We start from the raw sequence: 16,790 nt of genomic DNA on the forward strand, positions 1-16,790 counted from the left end.
CGTCCCACTCTCTGGGGCTCCGCTCCCCCTGGAGCTACCCTGCCCGGGCTCCTCAGCCCCCTGCCGGGGTGGTCCCCTGGCTCTGCCCTCCCAGGTCCCGGCCAGTCCTGGAAGCGGGAGCCCTGGCTGGAGGGACCCTGGGCTGAGGCGCAGCCCGGGAGCCCCGCTGCTTACCCTGACCCTGCCAGCGCCGGACTAGCTGGAGGCGAGGGGAGAGTGAGCAGAGTCAGCACTGGTTGGGGGGAGCCCAGGGCTGGGGTAGCTGGGGGTGCGGGTGGGGGGGTGAGAGCCCAGGGCTGGGGCAGCAGCGGGTGGGGGACAGGGGTGAGCGCTCAGGGCTGGGGCAGCGGTGGGGGGAATTGAGAGCCCAGGGCTGGGGCGGCGGGGGGTGTGTGTGAGAGCCCAGGGCTGGGGCAGCAGGGGTGCAAGTGGGGAGGGCACAGGGGTTAGAGCTCAGGGTTGGGGCAGTGGGAAATGGAGAGCCCAGGGCGGGAGCGGCAGGGGGTGCAGGTGGGGGAGGGCAGGGGTGAGAGTCCAGCGCTGGGGCAAGGAGGGAAGGGAGAGCCCAGGGCTGGGGCAGTGGGGAAGGTGGGGAGGGCACTGGGGTGAGAGCCCAGCGCTGGGGCAGCAGGGGGAGGGGGGAAGGGAGAGCCCAGGGCTGGGGCAGTGAGGGGTGCAGGTGGAGGAGGGCACTGCGGGGGGGGTGAGAGCCCAGCGCTGGGGTGGGGGGCAGCCAAATCTTTTTTTTTTGCTCTGGGCAGCAAAAAGCCCAGAGCCTGTTGGCACAGCCGCATCCTGCCAACACGCTGCCCCACGTTGCTTGGCTACGGTGGGAGGGCGCCGGGCAGCCCAGCGACCGACCGCCCTGCGGCGTCTGTTGAGGCCCGGGGGTGTCCTCGGGGTGGGCCTCCTGCCCCCAAGGACGCGCCATATTCACCTCAGGAGAGTGGGGGGTACCGCTCCCCTCAGCGCAACCAGGGTTTTCCCGCCCATCCTGAGTCTCACCCCCTGCCCCGCCCTTCGCCTCAGGGCTCGCGCCGGCATCGCCTCAGGCCGTCGCCGCAGGCGGCTCGCGCTAGCTCCGGCTAACAACACTTTTCCCGCCCTTTCCTTGGCTCCGCCCCCCTCGCTTCGCCGCTCCGCCCTCAGTTCCCTGGCTGGGCATTTAGCTCCGCCCCCTAATCGGGGCCCTCCCCAGGTTTCTTCCGCTCTGTCTCTCAGCCACGCCCTCCGTTTAGGGGTTCCAAGTGCCCTCCCGACCTTTGTCTGTTAGCCCCGCCCCTCTCTAGGTCACGCCTCCTCCACTATTACACATGCGCGATTCTGTTACCTCCCTGCGTTGTCTTCTGGGAAATGTAGTCCCTTCCCCCTCAGCCGGTGCCGTAAAGCAAGTCGACCGCGGCGCTGGTTTTGCGACAATGGTGTGCCGGTGGCCGTAAAGCAAGGCGTGTTGTTGACAGCTGCCTGGGCAAAGCAGGAAGTGAGTTGGGGAGATAAGGAGGGAATGGGGCCCCCTGCCCTCGGGGTGTCTTCGAAGAGAGCCCTCTGCTGGGGGAGAGAGCGAGGCTCTTGTGGGGTCAGCAAGTGTGGGGGGTGCTGGGGTGGGGAGCAGGGTGCTGGGGAGGGGTCAGGATGTGGGGATCGGGGTGGGGAGCAGGGTGCTGGGGAGGGGTCAGGAGGTGGGAGGGTTCTGGGTGGCGGAGCAGGGTGCCGGGGGGAGGGTCAGGAGGTGGGAGGTTTCTGGGTGGGGGAGCAGGGTGCTGGGGGGAGGGGTCAGGAGGTGGGAGGTTTCTGGGTGGGGGAGCAGGGTGCTGGTGGTGGCAGAAGCCTTGGGGTTGGGGGGAGTAGGCTTATGGGGGAGTGAACAATGAGCTGTGTGGGGCTTCAGGGTGTGGTTGCTGGGGGTGGGGGGCATGTGGGGAGTTCAAGCAGGGTGAGAGAGGGACCACTATGGGCAGGGAGGATAGTTCATTATGTGTCTCCTGGGTTGAGAGGGAAGCAAGGATCTGGGAAGTGTGTGTGCTGTGTTGAGGATTTGTGGGAGGGCTCCTGGCAGTTGGGGTCTCTTGGGAGGAGAGGGGCATTGGAGGTGGTATGAGGGGGAAATTGGGATGACGGCAGAGGGCTGAGTAGGCAGATGTGAAGAGGAGGGGAAGAAGAAAGCATTAGGAGGAGGAAGGAATGAGGTTGGTTAGCCAAATTGCCCCATGGGGTGAGGGAGTGGAAACACAGGGACAGTGCCTGAGTGATCCCATTGTAACCATCTAGCTCCATCTGACCTAATAATGCACTGATTCTCTTCAGCTCAGTCTGAGGGGGAGAAAAAAGAAATGAGCAAGAACAGGAGGCCGCCTCCACCACCAGGACGCAGTGGTGCTGCCAAAGCCAGACAGGTGAGTCCTGGGTTTCCTTTTCTACCTCTCCCCTGTCTGTATGAGGAAACACCTCTCCCTTCGGATCTGCTTTGAGATTCTTGGTGTAAAAAAATGTACTTGTCCTGTTGTCAGAATCTGAAATTCCCTCAATCCCTGTGGCTGCTGCTCCCACCCCCCAACAAGTGATCTCTGAAGTAACCTTTGTGTGTATAAAGGCCCCAACCTTGCTACTCTTGACTTCAGTGGGAGCAGGTCCAGGCCTGTAGTTTGTAAAGTTTGGGCTCCTGCGGGATGAAAAGTTCTATAGAGATGAAAAATTGTTGCTGTTTGTTAGTAATATTGGTTCTTTCATTGTGGGAAAAATTCTGTCCTGCTGGCCTTATGGTATAAATACTGGTTTAGCCAGTGGGGAAATTGGCCAGGTTGTAACCCAAGTGGCCTCTGTCCCCATCCCAAGGTGGGAATTAGATTTTCTGTCATTTAGAAATCACATCAGGAGAACTGACAAACCAGAAATAATAGAAGTAAACAAATCATCATCATACCCCTCACCCTAGCCCCTTGGGACAAAGATGGGACCAGATGAAGAGGAGTGATTCATCTGTTCCCAACATCTCTCTGCTAATGCACAAAACGTGGAATTAAAAGTAAACAAGAAAAATACTAATGTGTGGAATTTAAAATAGTGGTGTGTACATTTCCTGAAAGCACAGCGTCTACTTTTACCCTAGTTTCATGATGCAGAATTCCTGATGTTAATGTTCATTTGTGTTTACATAATGAACTAAAAATCTGAGATTTCTCAATCTCTGTGTACAGGCAGATGGGCAGGGTGATCTTTTGAGTTGTTTCTGTCTCTAACTTTTATTAACCTAGATCAGAATCACACAGAAGGTTTACGTGAGTTGCAGGTCTCCTTTCTGACAGCTACTGGCATGGGCATGGTCAAACAATTGCTTTATTTTCCTAGAATGATTGGGGAGGAGAATTTAGGATTTTGCTGAAGATGATTGAAATGAATGGTGTTAAATATGGGTTTGCAAATGTCAAAGAATCAGTTTAACTTTTCAAAGCTAATTTTTCTGTAACACTGTGCCAGCCACTCGCTAATCTGGGCAGCACATGTGCCAATCTAAGGGTGGGAACTTGATTGCTCCTAAGTGACTGTCTCAGAGGAATAAAATTTGATGGCTTGTCATAGATCCCAGGTTAAATTGCCACTCTGTGGGATGGATGGTCCAGCATCCTGCAGCATTTTCAGTCTGTGGTGGATAAAGCTGGGCATTATTCCAGGTCTCTTGTATCCGGGGATGTGGGTAATTGAGCTTCTGTAGACCTTTTTCTTTTGCACCCTTTTTACTGAACTTACCTATGTGCTAAAAGCTGGGATGGCTGGAAAACCTGCTAACGCTTTCAGTGGTATTGTATCTGGTATTCCAGTCACTGCGGTACCTAGGCACAGCTGACAGTAACTAGTACTGCTGTCTGGCACCTCACTGAATTATTAATAGAAGTACCTGTCTGCAGGAGGAGCATGTTAAGAATGGTCAAATTGTCACAACGTGCAAGTCATGGACCAAATCAGAGATCCAGAGCAAGTCTGTGGAGGACAAACTGTCTAGTGACATATGGTAACAGCCCTCTTCATGTGCTGGAGGGCTCTGGGTCAGACAGAATCCAATTAGGTGTGGATAATGGATTAAACCTCCCCCTTCGCTTGAATCCTGCTTTCAATAAAATTAATGTATGACCAGTCAATTGGTGAGAGCTTTCAATTTCACTGGCTATAAACCTTGATAGATCGTAAAATGTATCTGACTGTGCTGCAGCTTGGAGGGTGAGGGGATCGCATGTTGCTTCCCCATTTTCAGGCTGTCTGAAGGTTTATAGTACTTGCATTAGCCTTTCTTTTAGTAATCTACCAGGAGGAGGTACTGAGTTGAGTTTTGCCATCTGTCAGGGATTTTTACGTAGTGGTGCATGAATATAGGATTTGTGTTGCCCTGCCCTGCCCTGTCTCAGTTGAAAGTCTGGCCTGCTCCCTTATGCTTTCTTCTTCCGCCCTTCAGGGATTGGGTCAAACTCCAAGCTAGACAGGTGTTGGGAAGCGCAAACCAACCACTCCTCTAAAAGCACATACACACCTGCAATTAAGTCTTTGCAGCAGTCTCTGTTGGAGGGAGAGATGATTCTTCTTAACAAGCAGTATGAAAACAATCCTCGCCGATATTACAATGAGGTGCCCTCCAAGACACGCCCTGACCACACGTTAAGGGAAGCTGTCATAAAGAATGTGTTGTGTAATACGATTATACTCCTGTAGCTCCTCTCATATGAGGCTCTCAAAATGCTTCATGAACATATGTTAAACTGTGCAATGCCTAGTAGTGTAAGTAGGTGTCCTGTTAGTTTCATTTTATCAGTGGGGAAAATTGGCACAGGGCGGTAAAGTGACTAGGGTTGCCAACTTTCTGACTGCAGAAAACCAAACACCCTTGCCCTGCCCCGTCCCTTCTCCGAGACCACTCCCCTTCTCCGAGGCCCTTCCATCGCTCGCTCTCCCCCACCCTCGCTCATTTTCACTGGGCTGGGGTAGGGGATTGGGGTGCGGGAGGGGGTGAGGGCTCCAGCTGGGGGTGCTGGTTCTGGGGTGAGGCCGGGGATGAGAGGGTTTGGGGGTGCAGGAGGTGGCTCTGGGCTGGGGACGAGGGGTTTGGAGTGTGGGAGAGGGTGCGGATTCTGGGCTCTAGGAGGGAGTTTGAGTGTTGGAGGGGAGTCAGGGCTGGGGCAGAGGGTTGGGGTGCAGGAGGAGGTGCAGGCTCTGGGGGGGGAGTTTGGGTGTGGGAGGGGACTCAGGCCTGAGGAAGAGGGTTTGGGGTGCAGTACAGGCTCCAGGTGGCGCTTACCACTATCAGAAGGCAGGATACTGGGTACCCCCTCCTTATCTCCTGCTCTAACCATCAGATGACACTTCTCCCTCTTTTAGTTGAGACTAGAATTCGGGAGACCTGACGCCTGGTCCCTGGATCTAAGCACTAGATACCACTGCCTCTTGTTGCCTATTAGGAAACCATGGACTCATGGTTTGTCTTTTATCCTCTCTAGATGGGTTTGCTAGTGGATTTCTCTCCAGATGGGATGATGGACAATGATAAGGAGGAGGATGGTGAACTGGAAGCAGAATTAATAACTATTGTCGGAGGTCGGCCAGATTCAAAAGAGAAGCCGAAAGGGAAAAGTAAGTGGTTCTCTACTCTATGCCCATTATACATCTGCTCAGCTAGGACACATCTGAATCCCAGAAGGGCTTGATTAAAAGAGTTACAAACGGTAAGTTTCTAGTCCTTAATTTCAGAGCTACAGCGAGAGAGAAGTGGCAGAGCCTCGCAGTCCTGTGCTTAGCAATTAGACCTTTCTTCCCCCGCCCCCCCCCCCCAGCACACTCGTCTGAACTCTGATATTAAACGGTTATGTGACATGAGTTGTGTATTTGTCTCCTCTTCTTTTCAGCCCCTTTGCCCATGGAAGCTATTGAGAGAATGGCCGCTCTCTGCATGAAGGACCTGGATGAAGAGGATGGGGAAGAGGAAGAAGATCTGGAAGATGAAGATGATCTGATGGTATGAAGGACTTTGTACTCGGTGAAGGACTGGGAATGTTACACAAAAGTCCTTGTTATCAGGTCGATGCCTCATATGTGGGGAATGTCTAAAGTGACCTGTCTGAATGAGAATTCTTGTGTAGCAACAGGCAAATAGATCCATTCATCTGCCATCTCCCTGCTCCCTCTAGGTCCTCTTGGAGAAACAGGATTTTTTTTTCTCCAAAAAGTTTTATACCTCAGCGTATCACTGACCAGGGATCCTTCTATTGAATTTTGCTCACAGCTGCATTGTGAGCTAAACCCATTATACTGACATTCATACAGGAATCCCGCAGTGTTACTGATCTGTATATACTGGAATTAGTGACTTGACTCCTAGATTATTCCATTTCCTTAAAGATGGTGTATTATACATAAGTGCCTGTCCCATCCTAATAAGGAGGAGATACTCATGAAGTGCTGGGACTTTTGCTGCAAAGCTTCTCCCTTGCTAGTTGTCACCCTTAATCTGTCTCGCTGAAGTTTATAAATTGCTGCTCCACTTCCCATCAGTGTGACTTACATTTTGTGCATCTCTAAACAAAATTAAGAGACCAAATTTCTTTGTTTTGTAGGCAGAACTCAATGAAGTCCTGGGTGAAGAGAAAGAAATCAAGGATGCGGCAATACCTGCTGCTAAGGTGCAAAACTCCCCTTCCAACTTTGCGTCCTCTTTCATTCTTCTCACTGTTTCCAGTTGAAAGTGTGGCCATAATACAGAAATGGCTCCTCCGTGTGCTACGTATCTGTTCCCGGTGTGTCTGGAAGTTATATATGCTCACCCCATTGATGCAAACCAGCATATGTGCCTCTTAGCATTGCAGAAACGTTAAAGATGTAAACGACCTATGAGATGACAGTTCATCTTCCTGTCGGTTCAGGGGGAACGAGTGAGCTGGAGCCAGGTTCTGACAGCTTACAATATTGGGTTTGGGTTTTTTCAGATCCAGATTGAATTGGTGACATTGGTAGACAGTCAGGAGGCTTGTTTTGTTCCCTGTAAATTGAGCAAAATAATTGGGTGGAAAAGATGAGGCACACTCCAGAAATTTGCAATGTATGGGCAGAATGCTGTGACCGCCGGGAGCCACGTTGCCTTAGTGGCGCTTTGCAGGTGCAGCTGCTGTCCCGTGTGTCATAAATTGCAGGATCAGGGCCTAAATGTGCACCCCCAGTAAAGTCACTCTTCAGGAGCCAAGTCCCTAAGGAAAAATCGAGTATTTAGTTGTCTTGAAATCAGATGGGTTTTAGAATTTATAGCTGATGAAGTTGGGAAAAAATCATAAACCTCTGAGTCTAGGTTGTTGCTACTAGCAGAAAAGGCCTTGTACTACTGCCATTAATTTCTCAGTTTCATTAGAGAGTGTGTCATAACTACCGCACTTTCCTGTGGCCATACATTGGCTGTTCCATTGTCTTTTTAAAGGCTTTCCTGAATATGGAAGATGAATGCATCCTTCCTCAGCTTCAGTTTTTAGTAGCCGTTGCTTGAACCCTGGTATACCCTGAGGAGAGTTCTTATTCCTTTACCAAGTCCCTTCACATAATGTGTTGTTTTTTCCTGTGAGTGTCTTTAAAAGACTCTGAACTAGTTGAAAATCAGTTCTGTTTTAAAAACAAACAAACAAAAAACGGACGGGGAAAATCTAATATGAATAGGGACATTTTTGTTGTGTGTGGTTGGATTAGTTAACCCCAACTCCAGAGCCTTGTGCTTTCAGACCTTTCTAAGGCACCAATTGCTTCACCAGCTGCCCACCCTCAGTCCTTAGTGTCTGAACAGAGAGACCCTGAGTTGTGGTCACTGTAGACCCACGTTGTCCAGGAGAATTGTTCTAGCATGTAAGAACCAGGAAGTGAAACTGATCAATCTAGTTTGACTGTCTTGAGTTGAACAAAATCAGTCGCTCGTTGGAAGTGTTGCTATGGCTGTCCCTCATTAGGCCAGTGCTTTGGATTAATTAACAACACTTTTTCCTCCTCTTCCCTGGGCTCTTACAGGTGAATGAAACTCCAGCTGATTCCAGCAGCGTAGAATCTACTCTGGTGGAAAGGCTGGAAATGTACAGAACAGCCATCGCTAACGCAAAGCAAGCTGGAGACGGGGCCAAAGTGCGTAGATATGAACGAGGCCTCAAGGTGAGCGTTAAATAATGCACCTGAACATGCTGTGCCCAGGCTAACGGCTTGGTAACCATCTTGTCTTGCAAGATGCTTTTTAAGAATAAAACCGAAAATATTTTTTTAGAAACTTAATAGAAATTGTTTGATCTTAAATTTGCAACTGAGCATGGCCAACATTTTCAGACGTCAAAGTATGGCACTTAAATCCATATTTAGGCACCCACGTAAGGGGCCTGTTTTTTCAGCCTTGCTCCTAGTGCCTTTAGAGGAAGCTATGGGTCCTGTGCCCTTCTGAAAATCAGGCCATTTTTATTGAGGTGCCTAAATATAGATAATACAATAGCTGATAACCTCTTCAGCAACAGTATATTGCAGGGGATGCAGCGCTCTGATGTCTTAATATTAAGTGATATAGCTGTGTCCTCAGAGATAATATTGAACCCAAAGGCCCCAGCATCGTCCTAATGGATCCTGTACAACTGCAGGTGTGGGCTTTCCAATTAGATGGAAAAGTGAGGACCTGATCACTCCTGGTCATTAAAGTTCCCATAGTGCTTTTCTCAAGTCAGAGTGCTCGTCCCAGCATCCTGGCCAAATTCTATCTTGGGTACTTTTATTCTGCCGCCCTAAAATTGTCCCTGCATCTTCATTTGGGTATGGAGTCTTCACTTACGAAACTGGATGTGCTCTGACAGTGTGCTGTTCCTAATCGTCCTGCTGCTTCCCACCACTGAGAGCTGCATTTCTGTGATAGATTTGTCCATAAAGAGCATGCGGTTTGTAGAACACTTTTGGCTCCTGAAGGATGAATGGCACTCATCTAAGAGGCTGCTACCTTCTAGTCATGAAAAATGTGGGAATTAGGAACTTGCTGTTTGGCTGAGGAATGGCTTTTTAGCTGATGACAGGCTGTGGGTTTCTGAGGTCTAATTAGGCTGCAGTTTCTGGGCTGACTAAGGTGGTGGTATCCAGTTTTCCTGCTGTCAGGCTCTTAGCTGAAGTTCTGGCTAATTTTAAAGCGCCTCTTTTCTATAGCTGTTGGCAAAACCAAGAGTGAGAGTTTGGAAGCTTATCGCTAATTATCCATTGTTGTTTTTTCCCAAGACATTAGAAAACATGCTGACCTCTGTGAGGAAGGGCAAAAAGATTGATGAGGAAGAAATCCCCCCCGCAGTTGCACTAGGAAAGAGCGGGAACTCCCAGCTGCCATCCCCTTCTCCACTGACTCTGTCATCCCAGGGCTCCGCACCCAACGGAAGGTTCAGTTTATCCAGCCATTCTCCTCCACAGCCACCCACTGCAGCACCTCCACAGGGACCCTCTGCAGCATCTCCCAAGCCGCCACCTCCTGTGTCTCCCAAGCCGTCGCCTCCTGTACTTCCAAAGCCAGCCCTGGCCTTGCCCATCAGATCCCCGGAGACACCAGAGGAAAAACCTGTCCCTTTGGCACTATCAGGTAAGCATGGGGGGGCCTTTTCATTCTCTCTCATCACAGTAGGTTGAGCTTATAAATTCCTGCTGATCTATGACCATGATGTTCCCCCGACCTTGCATCGGATGATTCTGAAACACAAAGCACAATGGCTCTTTTCTCTGTCTCTCTACAGGTTCTGAAAACGTCAGCACCCAGGCGCTCCTACAGGACAGGCAGCGGGAGTACAAGCTAGCCGCGCTGCACGCTAAACAGGAAGGCAGCGTCGAGATGGCCAGTAAATACTACCGCATCGCTAAGGTAGGTGCCTGCCAGCCAAAGCACTGTTCTGTCAGCTTGGCAGGGGCTTTGGTTTGGCCCTAGAAGTGACACTTTCAGTGGGTGCAATTAAGAAGTTGACCAGTTGGTGCTTAGAAGGCTGCTGGTAAACCACATCCACTGGTTCTGTGGCATGTTTGTGACTGTTTCACCTTGGCTAGTCTTATTCTGGGACAGGCTTTTCCTTCAGTTCAGCTGTTCTGCTTCGTATGGGGAATTTAAAATCAAACTGTGGTCTCCCCTCTACAAAAAAAGACCTTGAAAATTGCAGTTAATGCAGATGCAGTTATTGTCTCCATAGGCCAGCTCAGGTGTGGCTTAAGAAACTACATTCCTCTGCTCCCATCTGTCCTCCACCTTTGGAGCATCCCTTTGTAACCAACACGAACCTGCGCTGGTAGTATGGTTCACTTGCTGTAGCAGGAGGCTGGGAGCCCAGAGACCTGGGTTCTGTTTCTGATTCTGGGGGGAGAATGTGGCCTAGTACTTAGAGCAGAACATTGGAAGCCAAGACTACTGTGTTCTAATTTCAGCTCACTGTGAAACCTTGGGCAAATTGCTCTGTTTTTTTCAGTTGTAAATTGGAGATAAATCCCACTTCACATGGGATATACGAGGTTGGTTTGAGTGGTTTTGAGTGAAGTGTTTTAAGATCTTTTGAAGAAAGCGGTTACAAGTACTATTCTCCCTGGCTTGTGCCTTTCAGAGCTTTGATCCCATTGTAGAAGCTTTGGAGAAAGGTGAAACCGTGGATCTGGGCCATCTGCCCCCACCTCCAGGTGAGAATTGGTACTCAGCTTCGCCAAACAGCCGCGTCTGCTTTCTGGGAAGGTTCCCGCTGATTTCATTGATGTGGCAATGGAGGCACTGACTGAGTGGAGGAAAGTGCTAAAAGAGTGAACACAGCAGTCGTGATCTTTCTTTGCTAAGACAGGCCTATAAAATTTTGCCTGCATAGCTGTATTGGTCAGAGATGTGAAGAAATCCACCACCTTGACTTACATGGCTATGCCTGCAAAACCGCCCGTTGACATGCAGCTGGACTGGTAAGAGTCCCTATGTTGTCATTTGGGGAGGTGGATTGTACCAGCCAAAGCTCTCCTGATGCCAGTAAAGCTGCACTAGGGAGCTCTGGCAGTACAGCTGCACTGGTACAGCTGTATCAGCAAAGCCTTTCTGGTATAGACCAGCCCTTAGTGTCATCCAGTGGTTGGAGAGGGCCTGGAAGTCGGGACTCGTGGGTTCTATTTCCAGTTCTGGCACTTACTGACTATGTGGCCTTTAGAAGGGGACTCCACCACTCTGTGTCTCAATTGCTGTGTTTGTAAAGTGGGGCTGGGAGGAAAGGGGAGGTTTAATTAAGTGCTTTGGGATCCTGGCTTGGAAGGTGCCAGAGAAAGACGGAATATCATCATTGCAGTGACCATCTGGGTGCTGCTCCTTGTGAGGACTGGGTTGGCTGGGCCGGGTGGGAGAGGAGTTACCTCTCTACTTTCTGTCAATCTGGGTTGGTTGATTTTTTTTTTCTTTACTTTCTGCTTGTCACTTAAAATCTTATTTTCACAGACCAGCTGCCCAAGGAGCTGTTGTCCCCAGGTCTACGACAACAATCTGCTGTGTCGACAACCATGCCTTTAGCAAAATCAGCAGCCCCTGCTGCAGGTATGATCTCCAGAACGGTGCCTTGGTACCTTGGCTGCCCCAGCGTGACTGGAGGTTGTTTATTATGCCGTGCAGCCGATCAACCCTGGAATTTCCATTAGACCAAATGGGAGCTGCATGCTGTACTGCTTGTGTGGTAGTTGCTGTGTATCTTGCCAACCTTGCGTTTGTTCCTAAGGACAGCAAACCCCCTCTGTAGTGAAAGGAAAAACCTGCTCAGAAAGTAAATGGGACCTGGAGGGGAGGAGGAGGCAAGCCTGGGAGTGTCACTAGCTTGAGTGGAATTACTGTGCAAACTCCGGTTCAGCTGTTACCCGCAGAGCTCCCGGCATCTACCAGAAAACATTCTAGAGCCTTGCAGAGCTTGTGCTGCATGTTCGGGTAACCGGAAGAATCGTCGTGACACGGGGATGGGTGGGCGTGTGAGTGCTGGGGTGGGAACACGTTTGCTCCCTGATTGGCAGGGAACATCTCTTATTTATTGTCAATGCTCAGGGAGGAGTCAGTGTGGCCGAGTGGATAGAGCACTGGACTAGGACTCGGAACACCTGGGTTCTATTTCTGGCTCTCCTGTTGGGTGGCAAGTCATGGCCTGCTTTGTGCCTCAGTTTCCCCATCTGTAAAAAGGGGGGATAATTCTATGACTTCATATGTAAATCACTTTGAGATCATCTGATGAAAACTTAGGATGAGAGCGAGATATTCTAGGCAGCGGTTAGAAATGGGTTGGAAATGAAAGGCTGAGTTGCCTCCTGTCACCACCTCAGCGAGGGCTGGGGCAGAGTTACAGGTTTTTGTTAAGGAGGGAGAAGTTAGAAAAGTAAACCCAATAAACCTGTCATCCCTTTCTCGCCACCCCTGCAACAGAGCTCCCTCCACCCCCGCGAGACATGTTGGAAGCCCTGCAGCAGAGGATGGAGCGGTACAAAACAGCCTCCGCTCAGGCCAAGAGCAAAGGAGATGACCGGAAGGCAAGAATGCACGAGCGCATTGTGAAGGTGAGAAAAGCGTGAAAGTCCTGTGGCCTACAGCTCTGCGTGGATCCTGGCTCCCCTCACCCCCCGCCAGATACCGTTCTGAATTAGAGCTCTACAGCAGGGCATTATTCCTTCTGGGGCAGTGTTATCTGCTGGCTGGGGATTCAATCAGGGGTTGCCTTCTCTTTGAGTCGGTGCTGACCCCACTTGCCGGGGGCACAGTGCCTCTGGAGGTGCCATCTTATTGAGTGAGATTCTTCCCCACTCGTAGTCATTAGTCTTTAGTGCTTTCCCCAAAAGTTGGGGGGTACATTTTGGATAACTGCATACTGCCTTCCCAAATCCCCCTGCAGTTTCATTTGGATCCATGATACATCACTTCAAGTAGCATAAATGTTTCTGTGCGCTGTTAAACAGCTGCTCCGTTCCACCCCAGAGACTGCTGCATTTCAGAGATGCATGAAAGATCCTTGTGCCTATCATCTTTATTCGTAAAGTCCATCAGTTTTGCTCAATATCTTCTTGAAGGCTGAGCATTAAAGCCTGGTGCAAATTGCCAGTATCTTGACAGAGAAATGGAGGGCTTAAAAAACCCTGATCTTTTAGACCTAAGCAAAACTCAACCATGATTTGGAATCTAATCTGCCACTGATGGCATAATTCCAATGGATGTTAGAGTTAGCCAGGTTTCTTCTCTCATACCCCACTCAGTGCAGTAATGGGAGGAGAAATCCCTAACTGGTTCCATGGGGATAAGATTCGAACTCCTCAGTAAAAAGATTCTGAGGCGCAAGCTGGTTGTCTGACTCTGATTAGTTGATGGGACCACCCCCCTTATTGGCAGCTTGCATGCGGATTGTCTCAGTGTTTCCTTGTGCTCCCCCCATCTGTCTGTATCCACCTGCTGCCTCTTGGCTGATACTTAGATTGTAAACTCTCTGGAGCAGGGACCACCTTTTTGTTCTGTTCGTACAGTACCTAGCACAACGGGTTCCTTGCCCACAACTGGGGCTCATAGGTGCTACCCTAGTGTAAATAATAAGGGATACGGCATGCCTGTGAGGCACCATGGCAGAGGTACTCAGTCCTGATTTCTCTTTCAGCAATACCAAGAGGCCATCCGAGCTCACAAAGCGGGGAAAACTGTGGATTTTGCTGAGCTGCCTGTTCCACCAGGTATTTTCTGGTTTTATCTTGCTACCAGTGTAGAACAGTAGAGGACGCTCTTCACTCATGGTTTTTTAAAACTTCCATATGTGTGAATTTCACTCTGGAATAGCAGCTTGGAGACCTCTCTGTTTTACAACACATACAGCATTGGCAGTAACAGGGCACATTTCTACACTCCATCCCCACCAATGTCTCTGAGCCCTGCCCTAGAAGGACCTTTCCCCTAGGAGCAAGAGGGAATTTCAGTCTCCTTTCTGTGGTCCTTGGCATTTCTTCTGAGATCGCCCCCTTGTTCCCTGCAGTTCTGTTATATGGCACTGTTCACTCAGCGGGTTTGAATGGCATTATCACACAAGTAGCTAGATGTGGAATCTTCCTACCTCTTTGGGGCGCTCAGGTACGCAGCAGCGCTCTATAGTAGTTTCATCAGTTTCGATCTCCTCTTTAGACTTGCCATCTCTTTGGCAGGCTTCCCACCCATCCATGGCATGGAGGCTTCATCGGGAGACCAAAGCATCATGGGAGTCCTGGAAACCGCTATGAAACTAGCCAATCAGGAAGACCGAGAGAATGATGAGGAAGATGACAATGTGGAAGGGATGAAAAAGGTCAGGTTCTGCTAATCTGGGAGCCTGATCCGTTGGGCACAAGATGGCTCAGTTAAAACCAACGCTGAGTTGTATTAACTGATTATCAGGGGTGGGACCAGTTTATACAGAACCCCATTCATTTGTGCTATGGAACTTTTTTCTCTATGGAAACTGGATACAGGTCACTTGCAGGTTTAAGCTAGCATAAAAGGTGGATTCTCTGTAACTTGAAGTCTTTAAACCATGATTTGAGGACTTCAGCAACTCAGCTACAGGTTAGGGGTCTATTACAGGATTGGGTGGGTGAGGTTCTGTGGTCTGCAATGTGTGGGAGGTCAGACCAGATGATCACGATGGTCCCTTGAAGTCCTTTGGGTCTGTGTTTGGGTTGAATTTTATAGTGCTAGCTAACATTGGCTTTTTTCCTCTCCATTTGTTTCAATTCCCACCTTACCTGAGTCCCAGGGTTCAGAAATGTCACGTTCTGTTGTAAGAAAAATAGCTTCATGTATTTTTCTGATTGTTAATTACAGCCGGGCTCCCGCCCTGCGCTGTCAAAGCCAGCCGCCTCGTCCCAGCCCAAGCTGGTTCCACGTGTGTCTTCGGGAGGTACCCCTGCAGCAGCAAATCCTGCTGGGACTGGCAAATCCACCGCAAAAGCCACCACAAAAGGTACTTGTGCTTTCCAGCTCTCAGAAACGTTCCGTCTTTATCAAGGCCGATACTGTAGGAAGCGGCCAGACTGCGTTCAGGGCCACACTATCCTATATGCTGATCTGTGGTGCTGGTGCCTGCTACGGTTCTCTGGCTGGAATGGTTCCCTTGTCTGACTCGGTACCTGTGGTGTAGTCGGGAGGCCAGGCCAGGATTTAGGGAGAGCATGCATGGTGACACAAGGCAGCACAGGCTAGGAACCAGAGAGGACTGTAGGGTCTGATGGGCCCGGTATTTTGAATACACCAACATTCCCAGCTTCCCTTTCCAGCTCGGACGACCCGTAGCATGAGGTCCTGACAGCCACCCCCAATGTGACTATCTTCTTTCTCTTCCTCCTGGCAGCCCAACAGCAGCTGGCTTTCCTGGAGGGCAGGAAAAAACAACTGATGCAGGCGGCGCTTCGAGCCAAACAGAAGAATGACATTGAGGGAGCGAAGCTGTTCCTGCGTCAGGCCAAGGGACTTGACCCCATGATCGAGGCGTCCCAGGGTGGGCTTCCTGTCGACATAACCAAAGTAAGGAGGTCCCTGCAGTGCATTTAATTTGAGACCAATCCACGGCGTGAGAAATACTGATCTCTGACCACTCAGTCGTTAAAGATTCCTGACCTTTTCAAAAGCCCAGAAGGCCTGGGTAATTCTATTCTGCCTCTTTCAATTCCAAATGCATTTATTATGGCATCTTTCACTCCCTCTCCTACCATGTTGTGCACCGTTGCTGTGTGCTAGTTAGACAGCTGACACTTCCCACCCCAGAAGTGGCTGCATTTTAGCGCTGGGCATTATGATCCTCACAGACAGCGTCTGTCACTGTTAAAATTTGTCAAGATCTCTGGGGATCCTGCATAACAAAAAGATAAATGGTTATATTGCTACTTATACTGTAATGATAATCTGTCTCTAAAACTAGCCACTACATGAATATTCATAGCTATGTCTTTTGGCTGAATTCAGGAGTATTGAATGCACAAGCTCCTGAACTTAAATATAACTGGAGCTGAGTTACATGCTGAACACTGGAATACCCCGCCCCCTGCACTTGCTTTCGGAGTGCTGACATCTCTGCCTGTCTCAGAAGATATGTCTAATGGTTAGAGTAGGGGGGTGAGCATTCAAGTCTCCTGGATTCTATTCCAAGCTCTGAGAGGGGAGTTGGGGCTAGTGCTTAGAGCAGGAGAGTGGAAGTCAGTACTCCTGGGTTCGGGTTCTGATACTGACCCATTTTGGGACTCTGGAAATGGAGATGCAAAGAGGAAGTGACTTGTCCACTTTGCAAAGTGGGGATAAGCTCTGCCTTCCGGGGGCTGTGAGGCTTGATGAGATAATGAAGAAGGGTTTTGAGCACCTCGGATGGAAGATGTGGTCCAGCATGGGCAATTCCTTACTCCAGGACTGACTTTTGCAGATGGGTGTGTGTAGGTGAAAATCTCTTCTCTTGAAACCGCAGGTCACTGTCATGCCTCACTTCTGTTTCAGGTGCCTCAAGCCCCAGTGAACAAGGAGGATTTCATGCTCGTGCAGCGTCGTGGGGTCAGCATCTCCCCAGAGGCTGCCAGCCAGTACATGGAGTTCATGAAGCTGATGAGGCAGCAGCACGAGGTGGGGGATGCAGTAGGAAGAGAGCGCTTGGTTGGGCTTTCAGAGGCTTAGAATCTCCTGGGAAGCTCTTCAGAAGAGCAGTGACGGCAGCGGATTCCTCAGGGACTGGAGCTTTCCTGCCTAGGGCTTAAGTCAAGTTTCTTGCCCTTCTTCCTCCAGGAGGAGATTCTGCCAGCTGTGATCC

General features: G+C 50.0%; 1 protein-coding gene across 3 annotated transcripts in view; it reads left to right on the forward strand.

Moving 5' to 3' along the window:
• The first annotated feature begins 1,203 nt into the window (after positions 1 to 1,203).
• CC2D1A (coiled-coil and C2 domain containing 1A) overlaps positions 1,204 to 16,790 on the forward strand; it is a 34,538-nt gene continuing 18,951 nt past the window's right edge. Inside the window, exons 1-16 of one of the 3 annotated variants that reach the window (XR_005591194.1) lie at positions 1,204 to 1,480; positions 2,305 to 2,393; positions 5,481 to 5,613; positions 5,886 to 5,995; positions 6,594 to 6,659; positions 8,020 to 8,157; positions 9,247 to 9,598; positions 9,750 to 9,874; positions 10,599 to 10,671; positions 11,459 to 11,554; positions 12,422 to 12,552; positions 13,635 to 13,707; positions 14,170 to 14,309; positions 14,825 to 14,963; positions 15,351 to 15,523; positions 16,484 to 16,606. Coding sequence is in view for 2 of the 3 variants with exons in the window: in XM_039514160.1 (XP_039370094.1) it covers positions 2,331 to 2,393; positions 5,481 to 5,613; positions 5,886 to 5,995; positions 6,594 to 6,659; positions 8,020 to 8,157; positions 9,247 to 9,598; positions 9,750 to 9,874; positions 10,599 to 10,671; positions 11,459 to 11,554; positions 12,422 to 12,552; positions 13,635 to 13,707; positions 14,170 to 14,309; positions 14,825 to 14,963; positions 15,351 to 15,523; positions 16,484 to 16,606 (1,935 nt within the window). In the remaining variant the exon portion in view is untranslated. Of the gene's footprint in view, positions 1,481 to 2,009; positions 2,187 to 2,304; positions 2,394 to 5,480; positions 5,614 to 5,885; positions 5,996 to 6,593; positions 6,660 to 8,019; positions 8,158 to 9,246; positions 9,599 to 9,749; positions 9,875 to 10,598; positions 10,672 to 11,458; positions 11,555 to 12,421; positions 12,553 to 13,634; positions 13,708 to 14,169; positions 14,310 to 14,824; positions 14,964 to 15,350; positions 15,524 to 16,483; positions 16,607 to 16,790 lie in introns of those variants that run through there. The other 2 variants (XM_039514160.1, XM_039514161.1) reach the window with 2 other exon arrangements.

This window comes from Mauremys reevesii, linkage group 25, assembly GCF_016161935.1.
Source record: "Mauremys reevesii isolate NIE-2019 linkage group 25, ASM1616193v1, whole genome shotgun sequence".
Lineage (NCBI taxonomy): Eukaryota > Metazoa > Chordata > Testudines > Geoemydidae > Mauremys > Mauremys reevesii.